This window comes from Echinococcus granulosus, assembly GCF_000524195.1.
Source record: "Echinococcus granulosus chromosome Unknown EG_S00009, whole genome shotgun sequence".
Taxonomy (NCBI): domain Eukaryota; kingdom Metazoa; phylum Platyhelminthes; class Cestoda; order Cyclophyllidea; family Taeniidae; genus Echinococcus; species Echinococcus granulosus.
In genome coordinates, this window is record NW_020170389.1 from 1616191 (window position 1) to 1633265 (window position 17075).

At 38.8% G+C, this 17075-nt stretch overlaps 1 protein-coding gene across 1 annotated transcript; it reads left to right on the plus strand. All coding sequences in view use genetic code 11, as the record gives it.

Annotated features, from left to right (window-relative positions):
• Positions 1 to 3035: 3035 nt before the first annotated feature.
• EGR_02185 (hypothetical protein) lies at positions 3036 to 8903 on the plus strand (the record flags this gene model as incomplete). Its single annotated transcript, XM_024491434.1, has 3 exons — positions 3036 to 3092; positions 3981 to 4298; positions 8643 to 8903. The coding sequence occupies 3 exons, from the start codon at positions 3036 to 3038 to the stop codon at positions 8901 to 8903; spliced, it is 636 nt and encodes a 211-aa protein (XP_024354287.1).
• Positions 8904 to 17075: the final 8172 nt, after the last annotated feature.

Here is a 17075-nt window from a genome sequence, read left to right on the forward strand (position 1 = left end):
CGTTGCAAGCTAAAATGCAAAACCTGAGGATTGAAAGTTATTATAACTAAAGGCGATTTTGATGCTTTTTTCGCCGTCTGATACAGATATCTTTTTCTAAATCGTTTAAGCGTGACACCCATCTAATAAAGTAACAATACTTTTGTTCTTTTGGATTGGTCCTGCGTACTGCTACTACCAGCAAAGTACTATGAGTTATCCTCAAACGCTTAACAAGACATACTGGTCTAGAAAAACATTAGTAATTAACATAGGAGGGTCTAGAAACCATAAGGTTTGGACTGGGCTCCACGATACAAGAACAGTGAAAAAATACGGTTAATAAAAAGTCACACGACTAAATGCAAGATTTGAAAGAACTGTATTCTAATTATTGAAACTCAATGTGACTTCATTTCCTTATTTGTAGAAATAATAAATAATTTTGTAGACGCACCGAATTAAACAATGTGACTTGATATAGTGCTTTAAGTTTGTCATGAAGATAAAAGAAAGCATGATACTACAACAGAGTATGTATTGCCGAGTACAGAGGGGCTGGGGTCCACCGGCATGATCGGAGGAACAAAGGCGGAGCCCTTAGTGCCCGCCAACCCAAAACCTAATTCAACAAACAATTAACTCATTGCATGGCCCCTCTCCTCTTTTGAGCTTCGTCTGTATCGCTCCCCTTAGTCAACATTCCGTTTCGGCTATCACAACGTAATCGGCGCTGTGAAAAAATACCAACGAACCAACCGCGTCGATCATCTATTTAGCATGCAATTAAGAGGATTTCTGCCTGCAACTTACCTGATCCCTCCTGGCAATACTAATGAATCTAGTGTTTCATCCTGTTAGGAAACTAGATTGAGGGAGAGAGAATGTGCAGGCCATTATATACATCCATCGCTAATCGTAAAATGCTGGCCTAAACACAGAGTCAATTAATAAAGGATGAAGTTTAAAACATTACCGTGATGATAAGATTTCACGTCTCTTCCTCCTTACTACTATGCTCGCACTTCAGTGCTGCCCAGCCATATATCTACACGGGTTCTGTCCAGCTGGTAGAGTGAGGTGGGAGAAGTATCATGAGTCCACCTCATTGATATCTTCATACATGTATCGTAGGCAGCTCCGTATCTAGCTTTTCAGATGTTTTAGAGCTAGTATCTCTCCATTTGTTAATAGCGCTCCTCCAGAACATAGGACTGGGGTAGATGTCATTTCCAAACCTCCCGTTGGAGGTCATCACGGATTCTTTCATCTGCAGGGTATGCCTTACTTCCATCACATTAAGGTTCAGCATTCAGTAACAGAAATCAGGGTAGTTTTCTCATAGGATCAAGTTCACTTTCCTCTGCCACCAACGCAACACCTTAAGTCTTTCCTAAAGACGAAAGAGGTCATAATACTAGGGCAGGAAATGTACTTCCGACGTATAGAAGGACTGTAGGGGATCTACCGGCATGGCTCGAAGTCTTGCCTCCCAGTGGAAGTACAAAGGTGGAGCCTTGAGCCCCTACAAAACCAAAACGAAGAGTTAAACCTGTTACCAAATTATTACACTAACTCCTTAATCGTAAAATATAAAATAACCTTTTAATTTAATACTTTAAGGAAGACAACTTTACATCGTTTACCTTTATTTTGAAAGGTTCGCTGAAGACTAAAGATCCTTTCTTAGTAAAGTGTTAAAAAATAAGCAGTGGTATTCATGTTCAAACGCAAAAATGAAAGTTAAGAGTTTTAATCACAAACGAAAAATTGATGGCTTGATTTTCCTTCCTTTCGTTGAGAAACAAGCTGTAATCTCATGTCTGAAATATGAGAATCCACCTTAGAATAAAATGAGCACAACCTTGAATTTAATTAAACAGTATATAAGTGCCAAACCAAAGCAATGTCCTGTTTCGCCCTAAGGGAAAATGATAGTAAGTTAGACCATTTGTTATTTTAATTTGGGATTTTCCAAATTTCCCAAGGACGTGTTTGCCCTCTTAAACCAGCCTCTCACAGACACCCGAAAGACACCAATTGGTGCATTCTTTATTACTGCTGTTTCATCGATGCATGGGAAATTGACGATGCTTTGGCCCTCCACTCAATCTCCCTTATTCATGTTCTTGCAGATGGTAGCATGTCCTTCCTAGAATTTTACGTCAGTTTCTCCCACGTAATGGACTAAGTTGGACCTTAAAAGCCTTCTTGTCCACGCACGTTACAATAAAATCATCCAAAAGGCTTTTTCTACTTATAGAAGGCGTACGAGTGCAGCGATTTGTACTACAGAAAATAATTTTTAGCACATTAATTTATCTGGTGACATGTGAAGTGTTTACTGTTGCCTTATTTAGGAAAGCCAAACTCAAAATAATAAAATTTGAAATAAAACGTTTGTTATAAACGCATCTTACAGTATAAATGTGGTAAGATCACGAGACAATTTCTTGAAAGTGCTTGTATTGTTGAACGTCACCGAAACTATCTTTGTCAGCACACGGTTAACCTCCCTCGGTTCCGGCGCAAGGGTCTACAGATTCAAGGAATTCCAGAAAGGTCTAAAAAGATGGCAGTCAGAAGATGTTCGACTGTTCCCTCCAAAATTAAGTTGATATCGGGCGTACAGATTGAGGTGCACGCGCCCCCAGGATCAGATTAGAAAATGATCAAGTTACCACCAGTTAGATTAGGTTGCTTCCAATTCACCAAAGTATTCTGATAGCAGCAGTACACATCACAGATTTTAAACTTAATGAAAACAAGAGTGAAAAAATTGTTTAAGAATTGAAGCTTCACAAGGCGGCCAAATGAAAACCCGACACCTTAAACTTAACTGCACATCGATTTAGAGACAGACGTATTAAAGGCTTTACCCATTGCCTTTGGATTTCCTCAGACGCCATGCATACATTTAAGGTCCAGGTGTCCTCGTATTCATGCTGGATACAGTCTGAAAAGTCAGTTTTGAGGTTCTAGCTAACTGTTATGATAGCTTTTCTTGTAAGCAACTTGTGTATCTACAAGTTGGTTCCCCAGAATCTGGTTGTTCAATGGCAGAATCGGGATTTCGCTTCTCAATGATCAATCGCCCTGGTCTCATCGCCCATGTAAAAGTTTCACCATCAATAACTGGTACCCATGGTGGCTGCATTTGATTATCTAAGTGAGAAAATGGGAGGCAGTCCACAGGAGTCATGATGTCTACGGGAGGAAGGATAAAATAACGTCATAGGTTTTTATCAATTCCAATTGATAGATGAGATATGCGATTGCTTGGCATTTTATCCCGGCATAATTGCTAAACTAACTCATTTCTGTTACTAAATAGACACACATTAGCTAGATTTCACAAAATTAAACCCATAATGATCTTTACACAAACTGGGAATTAACAATTAATAAGCTTTGCCAAATCGAAAGCATGAGAACTCCAAAGATGCTACCAAGCGAGCTCACAAGCGGTCCTAAGCGGCACCCCTTGGTGATGTTATAGTCGCAAAAATGCAGTCACCTTTTTAATACTATGGCCCAAATCCTGTGTTCCACGATCTCTAATCACAATCGTCTACATTATTGTATCTCTCCGGCCATAGTAAATCCTTAACGCAAAATGGTCTACAAAAGGCCAATTTTTGCTTATTTTTTGAAATATGCGGCACTGTGGCAAGGATCTTTATCGGACCTTAGATACATAATGATTGGATGTGGCATAATACCAGCCAGACTCAAAGCTGATTGGTTAGTCTGAGGAACCACAAACCACTTCTACAGCTGGGGCCTCATTCAAAGGACAGACCCCATTAGGATTTTGGAGTTTGGTGCATGAGTTAGTCTTTTTGATTTTGCCTTGGTATTGTATGTTAGGTACTAGGTGTTTTTGCACTCGTTCTATTAGTTAATATCGAAGTAATGATTATCTGACTACCGTTTGACAAGATAAATTCAATTGGTTTTTTATTCTGCGAACCACTTTATTCTGAACTTTACACCACTAGGAATGCGATTGGCTCTGGAACCAGTCAAGGGAACTAGGTTTCAGTTCACCAGTGCTTCGAGAGGTGTCTCATTTTGTTCTCCACAACTGGCGTCAGGAAAGGTGCAATCATCAGTCGTTTCAAGCGGATTTTTACCTGTCAGAGGAAATCGGCTGGAAACCACTCCTTTTGGAGCTGCACTCACAACACAAATTGCTTTGGATTGCAATCACCATCAGTCATGCATTGTGCTTCCGCCACAAGAATGGAGCCGTGCTAATGCTTATAGCCACTCACGATATCAACAAACTGACGGCATCTCCAGAAATTCCTGTTATGGTGAGCGCTGTTGATTATGTTTATGTGAGCCTGCCGACAAAAATAAATCCATAGTAATTTAAGCAGATTGCTAAACATTTGTGCTAATTAATGCTCGGTTGACGGTTCTAGCGAAATGAAAATTAATTTTTACCAAAGCAGTTTGCAACTGCTTTATTGAGTCTTTTTTAATCACGATTAAAGGAAATGAGATTATGCAGTGGAGAAGCACTTTATAGACTTCGAATGAATAACTACCCAGCAATGACGTTTTATCAAGGGAAGTCTTTTTCGTGATTAATTGACAAATCTTTTGGGCTTTAAAGTTCCAGTCTCGACGTTAGTTCGGAATATCGGGTCATTAAACAGTATCACCATTTCTGCTCAATTTGGATTATTGTAGAAGGAGACGATACCAATCAAGTAGTGAACCAGAATGAAGACATTGAACAAGACCTTTTTCAATCGCTAAGGACGATTAAAACACTTGAAATGAGCTCGCTGTGGCGTCACCACACATTATCATCTTGTACTCAAAGAAATCTTCAATCGAATACTTAAAAGCCTTCCAACAATGAGATGTTCTAAAATCCCAACTAACTGGATCAATCTATTCGAAAAGTCTATCGTTTTACACGCTCACTGGATTTGGCTCCTTAACCACGAATTTGGTTCCCTTAAGACTGGAACATACTTTACTTCTAGAGCTGGGATTTATTGAATCCAGAGAGAAGTGGTTGCGCTATCAATTTTCATACTAGTAGGTGCCTTTAATCTAGTTTTCAAACACGCTTTAGGGGCCCTCTCCCGCTGATTCTGTAAAAAGTGATTGCTAACGCCATTATTTTAGCGATTGCAGGCCTGACAGTTTTCTTCTCAGCAGTGATTTTTGTTTACTTTCGCCTAAACCTATCACTCAAACATCGATAGCTGGTCGATACCATAAGAGTTACTGATTGCTGGTCCGATGATGGCCTTGTAAAATTTAGAAGCTCTTTTAAAGATAATTAGAGTCAACTTATGATCAATACATAATTAAATTCCGATACATAATTACAAATGTTCATTTTGATCTCCCAGATACTTTGTGGTCCCATGGGTACAGTATGAATATAAGGAAATAGACCGGGAATTCTCTTTAAGCGTATAATTCGTAAAAAATAAATAGCTTTTATTGGTGCTTGTAAAATGTTAGCAAGATTACTATAAAGCGAATCCCTCGTTACGCATCCGTATGGTAAAACGTCTATCCGTTATTCCCATAATCTAATGTTCTGCATGCGTCCAGATTACCTGACGATCTCTCTCTCGAAGCATTGAATTCCATTAGAATTTATTTCTGCATTTCACAGGGCAACTGAATGGTTCAGCTCAGTGTTCAAGAAAAATGGAATGTGTTAACTGCGGATGCATTAATTCAGGAGCCTGGACTTATGATGGTGTTGGAAATTATCTCTGTGGTTACTGTCAATACCGTAAGAATAGACTTTTCCAACTTGCTGTCAGCACGCCAGTCTCAAACATTTCTAACATTCCGGGTACCGCAACCCGCGACTGCATAGTGCAACCGGTCAAGAGACCCAAACGCATCCTAGCGGTAATCGACTTCCCCTTGCCACTTCCATTGGCTTGTTTTTTTATTAATTCCTCCATTTGCACTTTATATTGACAGAAAAGATAGTCCATTTACTATTTTAGAGCAACTAATTAAATCACCCATTGTTGCTAGCTAGTTACTCACCAGGCTCAGCTGATGCCATCAGACGCGCTATCATATTGGTTCAAGTGCTTTGACAACAAGGTCTAATCCGACCTTTTTTAGGTGTTTTGACTACTGAGCGTCTCGTTTTTTATGACCGAGTTACAATTTCAGCATCCCAGCTCAAGGAGCGGCACGATTTGTAGTAATTGTAAGACCTCTCAAACCTCCCTCTGGCGCAGGGCTCCCGAAGGGGACGTCGTTTGCAACGCCTGTGGCTTATATCGTAAAATGCATGGGGTAAGTTCTGCCCCCTCTCCAAAGCTTATCTTTGGTTAGAAGTCACTATAGCACAAGAGGTATTGAGTTTAGTAAACTAATTATCCAGGAATTCCATCTGATTTGCTTTTTCAATATATTGTTCAATTTCTTGCTTCTGTTTGTGTTAATTTACTCATCTCCTTAGGCAAATTTACTTTGCGCAAGCATTCAAAAACGCAATTGTCCTTCAAATACGCTTGACATAAGACGTTATGAAACATCCAGTCCTACTTCCTTAATGCTTTACAGTCACAAAAGAACGTTGCGTAGAGGTGTTGTCCATACCGTAGTCAAAATCCTCACTACTACCTTCAGAGTCTACCATCATCCTTTACTACCTTCAAAATAACTCAACGATAATCAGATGCCTAGTGCCTTCTCATTTGTGTCTGCTATTGCAACCTACTGAGTTAGAAATTCACACTTGTGTTCCCCTACTTTGCTGCTGTCACAGTACCATAAACAATTATAAGTTTTGTGGTTTCGGAGGCAACTTAGACATTTCCATTTTAAGCATTCAAAATAATTTTAAATATATTTGGTTGCCTACACTTCATCGAGCACTGCTGTCTGTTAAGCAGTCAGACGGTGGAGTCGATGCAGAGGTGGTGTGTTGTTTTGGTGGGACGAGTGGGAACAGAATTTTAAGTGCTCCCGTCTGTTGTCAGCAGATGTGTGTCCGGTATATCATGCTGCCTGGAGGGACGGAAGGGGCATATGTGGACATGGCTGAGCGGTCGTTTTCTGTTAAAAAGCGGACCACACGCGGGGGCATTCGTGCATGCGCAGGGACATACCACTGCACAAATCGCAAGAGAGGCAGATGTCTCCCCTCCAGAGGCGTGTGGGAATAATACGCGAAGTCACAGTTGCGGCTTCAGATGCATTCAGGATTGTTGAACGGTTCATTTGTAGGCACCCCGGTTTCAACGCTCTAAGCCAAAATTAGTAATTGGTATGATCAATTTAATTTCGGTTATATGATTACGTCACCGTACCCTTATAAAGAGGATTGTGATTTGGACCTAACAGTTACTCTGAAGAATAGTGGGATGTTCGTTAATAATGGGTTTAGTTTTAAGATATTTTTTATTTTAACTATCTTTGAGTAAGATTGGCAAGTTAAATTCTACTGGATTTTTACTCTGTTATTTTTCCCATCATCCATGAGGAATTCAGCGTTTCTGAGTTAAAAAGTTTGTAAATTAGGTATTTTAGTCATAAAACTAATTAGGAGTTTAAATTAGCACTTTCTTAAAATCCAACCTATTAAACAGTTGAAGTCGTCCCACGACATGGTATAGCACTCCGAGACTTCCCCCAAAAATATGCATATTCGACATGCAGTAGGGCTTGAGGCTAATGCAGAAGGTACGATGGCGGAGCACCTAAGTGGCCTTTTTACAAAAACGAGATAGTTAAACAAACAACTAATGCATTAAATAGCCTCTTTTGAGCAGCGTTTTTGGAGTCCCGCTTGGCAAACACTCCTCGTCTGCCATCACTATGTAATCAGTGCTGTAAGCAAAATACCAACAAGCCAACCTTGCCAGTCATCAAAATTTCATTCAACTGAGGCGATATCTGACAGCAACGTCACTGATCCCTCTTGGCAATTCTACTGCTTCTAAAGTTCCTTCCTTTATGGAAACTGGTTTTGGGGCGGGGAAATGTACCGGCCATCAAGCATGTTCATGGCCAGTCGTGGGAACACTGGCTGAAAGGCAGTCATGTAATAAGGGATGAGATTTAACATGGGTTTGTGGAAATAGGGTTTTGCTTCCATTCCCCCTTGAAACTTTTTTCTCACCTCATTGCTACTTAGCCATATCTATCTGGGTTCTATCTTGTTAGTAAAGACGTGGTGGTATCGCGAGTTTATCTGCAGGTACGGTAGGCAACTTTGTAAGGAAACTTTTCCAGATAAGTCACTACCAGTGTCGTCTTAGTTGTTGGTAACTTTGCTGTAGAACACAGAACTAAGGTAGTTGCTAAAGGTGAGGTCAGTTATAGTCCTATTGCGGATCATCACCGATTCTCCTACCAGCAGAATGTACACTTATTTTGCTCCTCCTTTGTTAAGCATTCAGAGGTAGGAATCAAGATGTTACTTAAAATGAGGTTCGACTTCCGCGACTTCGTAAACACTAAATTCAAAATTCAGGAATCATATGGATTGCTTTTGAAAAGTTACTGTTGCGCTAGTGTTTGTTTAGATATAATTTATTAAAAGTTTCCTACTTTTTTAAAGGTCAAAGAAATTGGTTGAAGTTGACAGAAGTAAGGAAAAATCATAGTATGTTCAGTTACAGTAGCTAAATTATGCATTTTCTCTAACTTTGTAGCGTCAGCGCCCTCTGACAATGCGGAGGGATTTGATTCAAACCAGGAAGCGCCGTTGCGCTAAAAAACATCTCAGCAGTAGTAATCACCTCCAGCAACAACAACAACAACAATGGCATGAACCTAGGTTGGAGTCGATAGATGGCCAAGCGCATTCAAGCATCATCAAACGCCAGTATCTAGCAGCATCAAATCCGTATGCATATTTCCCGTCACGTACTGTCAAAACCGAGCCCTACGTTATGCCTGGTAAACTGCTATAGGGTTAGGATTTCCTATCTATTTTACCTCGTTTTGATTCTATGGAAAATGATCACTGTCAGAAGTTATGTACGATGGGTCATGTTGTGTCATCAGAATAGGAACATATTTTGTTAACTTTGAGTTCTAACTGAAATGTATGTAGCAGTTTTTCCCATTATTTACTAATAATTTGCGTTACTACCTACTGTATTAACAAAGAGCATCAGTTCCCTGGTTCAAAGGTGCCTATTTACAAAAGTGTGTACTTTTTTTAGGTAAAGTGCCGCATTTTGATCTTGGCCGCAATGTATGCCAGTTTGACAAATCATGGAACAACATTCCGGCAAAAGTACCGCAACCTTTTTAGCAAGCTGTTATTAGCCCGACTCCTCACTCGGATTTCAAGCATTTTTCATACTCCTCAGTTAAATTTAACTCCACTTCATGGTAAGGTGGTTTATCACTAAAATTGACGACTTACAACTTTTGAATACAATGGAGTGCATTCAAAGTACAGTTGAGGCCCATGATAGTGTAATTTGCAATGAGTAGATCTAAAACTACATAGCAAAGGGCTTGCTTGATATCTTTTGTCAGTGTGAGGGTTGAGAATTCATTGAGTATTTGTGTAAGATTTGGGTATACGCATCAGTTCCAATAAATTGGTAGGTCATTTATTTCATTTTCTTTACACTTATCCAATGGTAACATATGGCTTTGAGTTCTTTGCAACCTTATGGCTAGTAAGTAGGCATTGTAAATCTTTTCCTGTAAATAACAAAAATACATTACTAGTTGACATGTACTTAAATTTACAATCAGCTTTCCTTCACATTTTGAACAGGAATGCATCTGCAATTTCAACCCAACTGTAGAAGAACAAACGGAATTCCCTTCATCGATGCCACATTCACTTTCGACCATTGCCTTGACGACTATATCCACTTTATTTTCAAAGAGTATATTACTTTAACTGATTTTTTCATAATTGGGATTCATGATTAATCTTTTCTTAAAATTACTGAACAGACAGGCTTCAAGGCTTGATAGGCCTATGTAGCTCTTTCAAGCAAACTCGCGTAAACCTCCCACCATTGAGATTTTAGAAAAATAGTTTTAATACTCACTATGTCTCTGACATCAATTGTCGAAGCGTTAAAGCCAAGTGATGGTGGTTTTGTCGCATCCATTTCGCTTACGTGAATAAACGCATTACTGAAAGGTTTTGGGTAGCGGTCTTCTCCCGTGACATCATTTGTAATTTCCCGATGATTACCTCGTGAGGACTTGGTAGTCCTCGTGATTTTCACGCCTGCGTGCAAGCAAGCCCTCGGTCCAATAATTACCGAGTTTTAAAACAATCTGGCTCTACAGTGTTTGGTTATATAAGCGTGGAATAGATAAGAGATGTTGTAGTGAGTATTTTGATGCCTGGAGGAAGCTAGTCTGGTATACGCAATGCTTCATAGCGTCCTTTGCTGAGTGCGAAGCAAATTGTTTCCGCATCATAAACCAGGATATCGATCTCTCTGTTCGGTAACTTGTTCAAACAGAAACAAGTCAAGTCTTGTTCCGGTCAAAACCTCACAAATTGGAGTCCATCCGTTTTTGTTTGTGGTCGTTAAGATGGTTCCTCATTTACAGATGAAATAGTAAAGTTTAACTAAAGCACTGACTTCCGCGTTTTCTAATAATTGCGTTCTCCCTTCATCCGGCCGTCAAAGCGAACACAAAGTTGAGCTATATTTGGTTGTTGTATCGAACATTTTATCACATTTAGTCGAATATTTAAAAATTCAGCTGAAAACAGAGCAACCTAAGTTGTTGAGAAGATTTATGCCATTACTTGTATGCAATATGAGTACTGTGGAAGAGTCGGTTGTTTAGTCGTGCCCAGGGAGCGAGTCTGCATACTTAACCTTTGTAGATTATATTACAAGGATTTGGTTTTTTCCCTTTTGTGACCTTAGAGGACCGCAGATATACTTAAAATTATAATTATTCTGTTTTGACTTTCGCCACATGGCGATCCATCCATCATCCTCAAACCAAATGCAGGTTTTTGAGCTGGTGACTGTATAAACGTATTCAAACGGTCAATTCTTGTGAATCATTTACTTTGCCTACGAGAAAGCATATAAATGCTCCCATTTTTTAGGAATGAAGGGTTTTCACGAGTCCTGGTTGTGATTTTCTCCCATTTTTCAACAAATCACCAGTCTTTCTTTGTTAACGCGGATCTTGATTTGATTGAGCTGGAGAATCAATGAACAAAAAGCTTCGAGATAAATCTCCTTAATTTTCCCATTTTATAAAGTATCGAATAATATTATACGATCAGTAGATAATCACTAAATGACTAAACAAAATAAAATCTCAGTAGAGAATATTCTTCATAAGGGATTTAAGCAGGCAAAACATAAATTACCTCCTTTTGCTATAACATACCTACAATGATCGTGAACAACGAAACCCTCGGTACTTATATTCTCACAATTATTATTAAACCCAACTTTAACTAAATTGTGTCCTTTAATCCAGCTCCGCTCTATACCTTAGACATTTTTGATGGGATGCTTTATTCGGCAATCTTTTCTAATTTAGAGGGAGAGAAAACAGCTTTTTATTGCCCTTAAAGGTAACACAACCGTCCTCACCGTTTGTTTACGGGCAAGGCCATGGCGACAGCTCAATTACCAAATTTAGTAAGTGGGGCGGGGTAAGGAGTAACGTGAGTCTAACAAAGGAATTAATTGTTTGGCTTAAAGAAACAAAGTGAATAAAAATAGAGTTCTATTAGTGTTTTTGTGGCGATTAACTTATCAACGACTGGCATACAAAGTGCGGCAACTCAAAATCCAAGTTCCAGATTTGTGAGTCTTTATGCTTCATCTTTACACTTAAGATTACTCTTTAGAACAAAATACTAGGTAGGGTAATTTGGCTCAAATTTGGTGAAATAACTTCCATATTTTGATTACAAATACCGGATGCAATGCAAATTTTAAGAGATTCTTTTTGAGTACTGATTATTAAAGTAGGTAAGAGTAATAGATTATGGAGTTACTGAGATAAAACTACCATTGGGGCCTCCATTATTTCAACGAATAAGCTTCCATTGATCAGCTCTCAATGCCCTAGATAAATGGCTAATGCAATTAAATGTGTTCAGCAATCCTTAATCCCATTGACTGTGCCTCCCCACTTTTATAAGCCACACAGACGATTGCATGTCACGTGCAAATGCAAAACAGGCTTGTGGTAAGGATGAGCGGTATCTGCGACGTCAAAAATATTCATCACTTGCACTACAATAAGTAGTAGCTACACGAAACGGATTTTCGCATAAACATTGAGACGTGTCCATTTAGATATTGGATTGGAAAATTTGAAATGGTCAGGCATCCGTATTGTAGCTACTGAAGAGGATCAAAACTGGATGAACAGTTAGTACTTTGCATTCACCACGTTCATTAAGATTTGATATTGATGCACACATCGATGCACCCGTATTTGTTTGATGTTCCTTTAATTTCCAAAGCTTGCCATTTTCTGAGGATAAAAGCCTGTGCGGAATTTATTGCTTTTATTTTGGGTGAGTACTATCAGACAGGAGCCCGACTGTGGCCAAGTAAAATAAATTGCGACTGTAATGTAAATATCTGACAAAACAGCAAATTTTACGGTGTTTATGGGATCCTGCCGAAGTAGTAGGAGCTAATATTTTATTGCATTCAAGTCTGGTACCTATATCTTTTACTGAAATCACAGGGAAAATCGCATGATTTTTACAAAGCAGTTGTAGCGTCCTGGGACTCCCTGAAGACGAAAGAAGACAAAATACTCGGGCAGAACACATATTCAGTGCAGAGAAGGTGTCCGGGCTATTGGCATAGCCCAAAAGGCCAGCCCACCCAGCGCGGTACAAGGGGGCTAATTCAAAGTGCAAAAATGGCGCCTCACCAATGCCGAGGGATAAACCACTTTCGTATTACACAGTGAGTTATGTAATCATTGAGCTTATTTGAATCGAATGTTGGGAAGACTGAGTCATTTGTATATAAGTGATGTTTTAAAAAATCCATTCGTTTCTGGGTTTTTATTGGCTAGGAATTGCGGCGTTTGCTTGAACTTTTTTCTCTTTTATTTAAAATTCCTTATTGAAGAGTGCACTTACGAATTTCGACTTGTTTAATGATAAGTACCTCGAAACTCATAGTTGTCTAAAGTTTAGTTTAATTCACACAAGAAACCATAAATTCATTAGCAACAAACACTGCCGCCATTTGGGAAAGTGATTATACCAGAAAAATACTCCTTTTTAGGGCAAACAACATTAAGTATATCGTTCACATTAAGCTAGAGTCCTAAGTAAAAAAGGGCTTATTGTTCTGTCTTTCAAAAAGGAAATATAGTTGTCTAAGTTTATTATAATTTACAGATATCATTGAAACTCAAACCACCAATGTTTCTGCTCATTTTGATTGCTATGCTCCTGTTTTTAAACAAAGCCTAAATTTCCATTGGGAAATGCATAAGAAATGTAAGCAGTAGGGAAAATGTTCAAGTTCTACATCGAAGTACATCCCATCCTACTATTATGGATAAAGACTCCGGTGTGGCTAAGGAGTATCTTCTGCATGCGATTATAACATAGGGTTTTTAGAGGGCGACTCTAACGTCAAATGCGGGCAAAGACGATAAAGCAGTCGGGACATTTTAACGTCACTCGGAGGATTAAACCTAGCGTCGTTCGCAAAATAACTAAAATCTGCTGCGGGCTCTGGCCAATTGAGGAAGTGAGATACATAGTTTGCCATTCAAACCTATACGGCTCAGTTCAGTCGTTGTTTATTTAATAAGACCCCATTTAGAGTTTACAGGGCTAACGGTTGTTATCTAATGCTACTAAAATTAAAGCAAATTTTGAAAACGTAATATCTGTTTAATACTTGTGTTTGAGAGTTAATTAGATTCTCTTCTGAAACTTTTATCAATTAAGAGACATCAATTTAATCCCATTAAAATCTAAGTTAACTTTTATTTAACGCTCTAAAGAGTGATAGCTATGCAAAAAAGTGACTCTATGATATGGTTAGATGATAATCATCTAATTTTAAGGAATAATTCATCTTAAAAGTGCCTAATAAGGTAATTTAACAAATTCCTTTAGTTTAACATTAAAAATGTCAAATAATTTCAGGCTGTTTTCTTTAAGTACTTCATTATTAATGGAGTTACCACAACACTTCATTACCTTCTTCCGACCAGATATGAGTTTGCTCTAAATTCAACTTTTCCAAAAAGTTTGACCTCTGGAAACATGCAATCCGGCTGCACTCACCTCGTTTCCTTTACACTTCAGCTTTTCATTCGCCTTTTTACTCAACTTTCTACGTGTTTGTGTAGCCTCAAGAAAGGGTAATAACTAACTGGATAAATGCCATGCAAAATGTGGAGGATAGAGGATGAGGCAGTATCTACCACTTGCTCCCCATTGGGCTCCTTTTTTGCCTCTATCATTCCAAAGTAAACTTTGCAGCTGTGTGAGGCATGAGGTATTTTGTTGTCTTGTGTGAGTAGGAGTAGAAGCTCTTCCCTACAATTTGATTAATCTCGAATCCTTCTAAGGAAAAAAGATCAAAAGCTTCTTCTACACCTTCGAGTTGTAGCAGATGGATTGATTGAAGCAAAAAGTGCGTAGAGGTCAGCTGCGTTTGCAATACGCCATAAACATACACACACGGCGCATAGTGGCGCGTATCTTAGAAGTGTAGCTTGTATGGTGGGGTATGGGGATAATGGAGCATAAGCGTCTACCTTATTAAATTTGGGCAAAAGTCAGTCAAATGCCCTCGAATCCAAGGCTTAAATGATTACCGATAAAATGGGCAGTCATTAAAGCTTATTTTTGTCATTTGTTAATGTACGTGGGTAGGATCTGTGTACTTTGCAGCCCCCACAGATTTCCTTTCCTAGTTAATGTAGGTGTAAACAATTGGTTCATCATCACTTGTGCTAACTTTTACTGAAAGTTTTCTTGACACACTTAATCTGAAGTGCTACTGCAAACAGAATAGGAGAGAATTTTTTTTGGATCTTTCTATATCTACTATGAGCACTTCGTCCAATGACACTTTTTAGACCTTTTAATTTTCGGAGGAGCTATCTGATACTGCATACCGTACCTTCTCTAGATCAAATACAACAAATTCAACACGAAGATTCTATAACTTTGGAACTAGTTAGGCGACATACTGAAGGCTGGCAAATTTGAATCACATCAGGCCCAACTTACATTTAACGGAAGATGGATCAAAGTGGTAGGAAACTGGTAGTGGGGACAATAGGTCGTACCGCGTAGACAGACTGAATCAGATTCTTACTTTGCAATGCATATGAGCAATTGCGTGGATTCAAAAGTCCCTTCAGGTTACAACAAGCGACATTGGCGGGCTGCCCTGACAATCGTAAGAACTTTATTGGTTACCTAAACCTGTGATAAATTGAAAAACAATTGACTTTTTTGCATCCTCTGTTGTATGTTTTACATTGCGACTTAAATTTGTCCCTTTTAGCGACAACTATTCATTCACTTATTTTGTTTGTATCACAAATACTTCCAGAACAGTTTTGCAAGCTTTTGTTACTGGGAAGTTAAATTAGAAACAAATATTTCTTTAACTAAGAAGAGACCAGGACGCTTTTAAAACTGTCAGCTAAGGAGTAAATGTGTTGTTTTACCCAAGAGATGTTTATTTTTGTAGCGTGGTTTTAAATCAGCTCACCTCCAAGGTGCACGATGTTTACTTCATCAAAATTGAAAGGAAAATTGTCTTGACTACTGCCAAGAATTCCCTATTTGATTGGGTAAGTAGTAATAGAATACACAGAATCGACAATGGCTTCGCTAATCTCAAAAATGTACCTGATCTACTTCTCAAAAATGCCTTGGGATTAATGGTAATTTTTTCTCCAGATTTCTAGAGTCAAACATTTTAAGCGCTAGTTTATGCTTTTCCAAAGGAAATCCAATATTATTGGAAACCCTGCAAATACCCACTTTTTTTTGGGTTTTAGATTTTTTAAATTTGAGTGATTTCCACCATCCATTAGATAAATATTATGGCTTTTTGTGGAGTTGTTGAATCATAAGAAAGATATTTGTTTTATTTTATGCGTTTGTAGCTCAAGTCACATCTTTGCCCTTTCATTTGTTCACAATGATGCACGCGAACTTTGTAACTTTATTATTCCCCAACACACACCTCCAAATTCTTCATCCCACAAATGGATTCATGCGGCAAATTCATTTTACTTCAAAGTGAGGTATGCTACGTTCAAAGACATTGGAATATATTTCAACGACAGTAGATGATTTTCAAAATATTTTCTGATTACAAGAAATTGACATTTCAATGCGGACACAGAGGGCCAGCTACTTTGTATTTAGAGCCAGTCTAGTCCCTTTGATCACATCTGTTGACAACTTGCCCACAAATAGATAGGGGAATGATGCTAAAGGTGCTAGCACCCCCTAACGGCTCATAAATCTTACTAGTCGCATCATTCTTCCGCCCATTTTTTTGTTCTGCCTCTACTTGCTCATTAAAGTCCATTTAAGAAGGCGAATAATAGGTGGGCTGTCATTCGCAAGATTAAGTGGTTGGGGGCAACAATGCAGTCTCAATATTCGAAACGCAAAACAAGGTCAGAAAAGGAAATCGGTCGGCAACGCAATCCAAGCAACAGACCACCTGTATTTGTTTTTTTTAAGGTTCTAATAATCCAGCAATTGCACAAGGGCAAAAAGAAAACTTGAAACCAGGTAGACAAGCAAACTTCATAGACAGCAATATAAACATCGGTAGCGGTAACGCAGGTGCCATTCAGGAACTGGAAAATAGGGCACTGGTGGCTGCGTGCGTCTTACTCGGTAACAAGAGCGGAGAATAAATTGAATGGAATCTTTGAAAAATCAACACCACTCACTGTCAGTAAACAAAATAGGCATCATTTACATGACTAAGAGTCTTAATTCCAGGTAAAGCCGATCAGCTTTTTCTCTTTAAACACATTAAAGACCTGTTGCACATATCTCCACCTCTGCAATTAACGCTTTTAAGTGGCTGATTAGTAATGCAGCAGTAAAAGTCTTCTTGCGAGTTGTCAGTAGATTCCTTTAGCTGCTG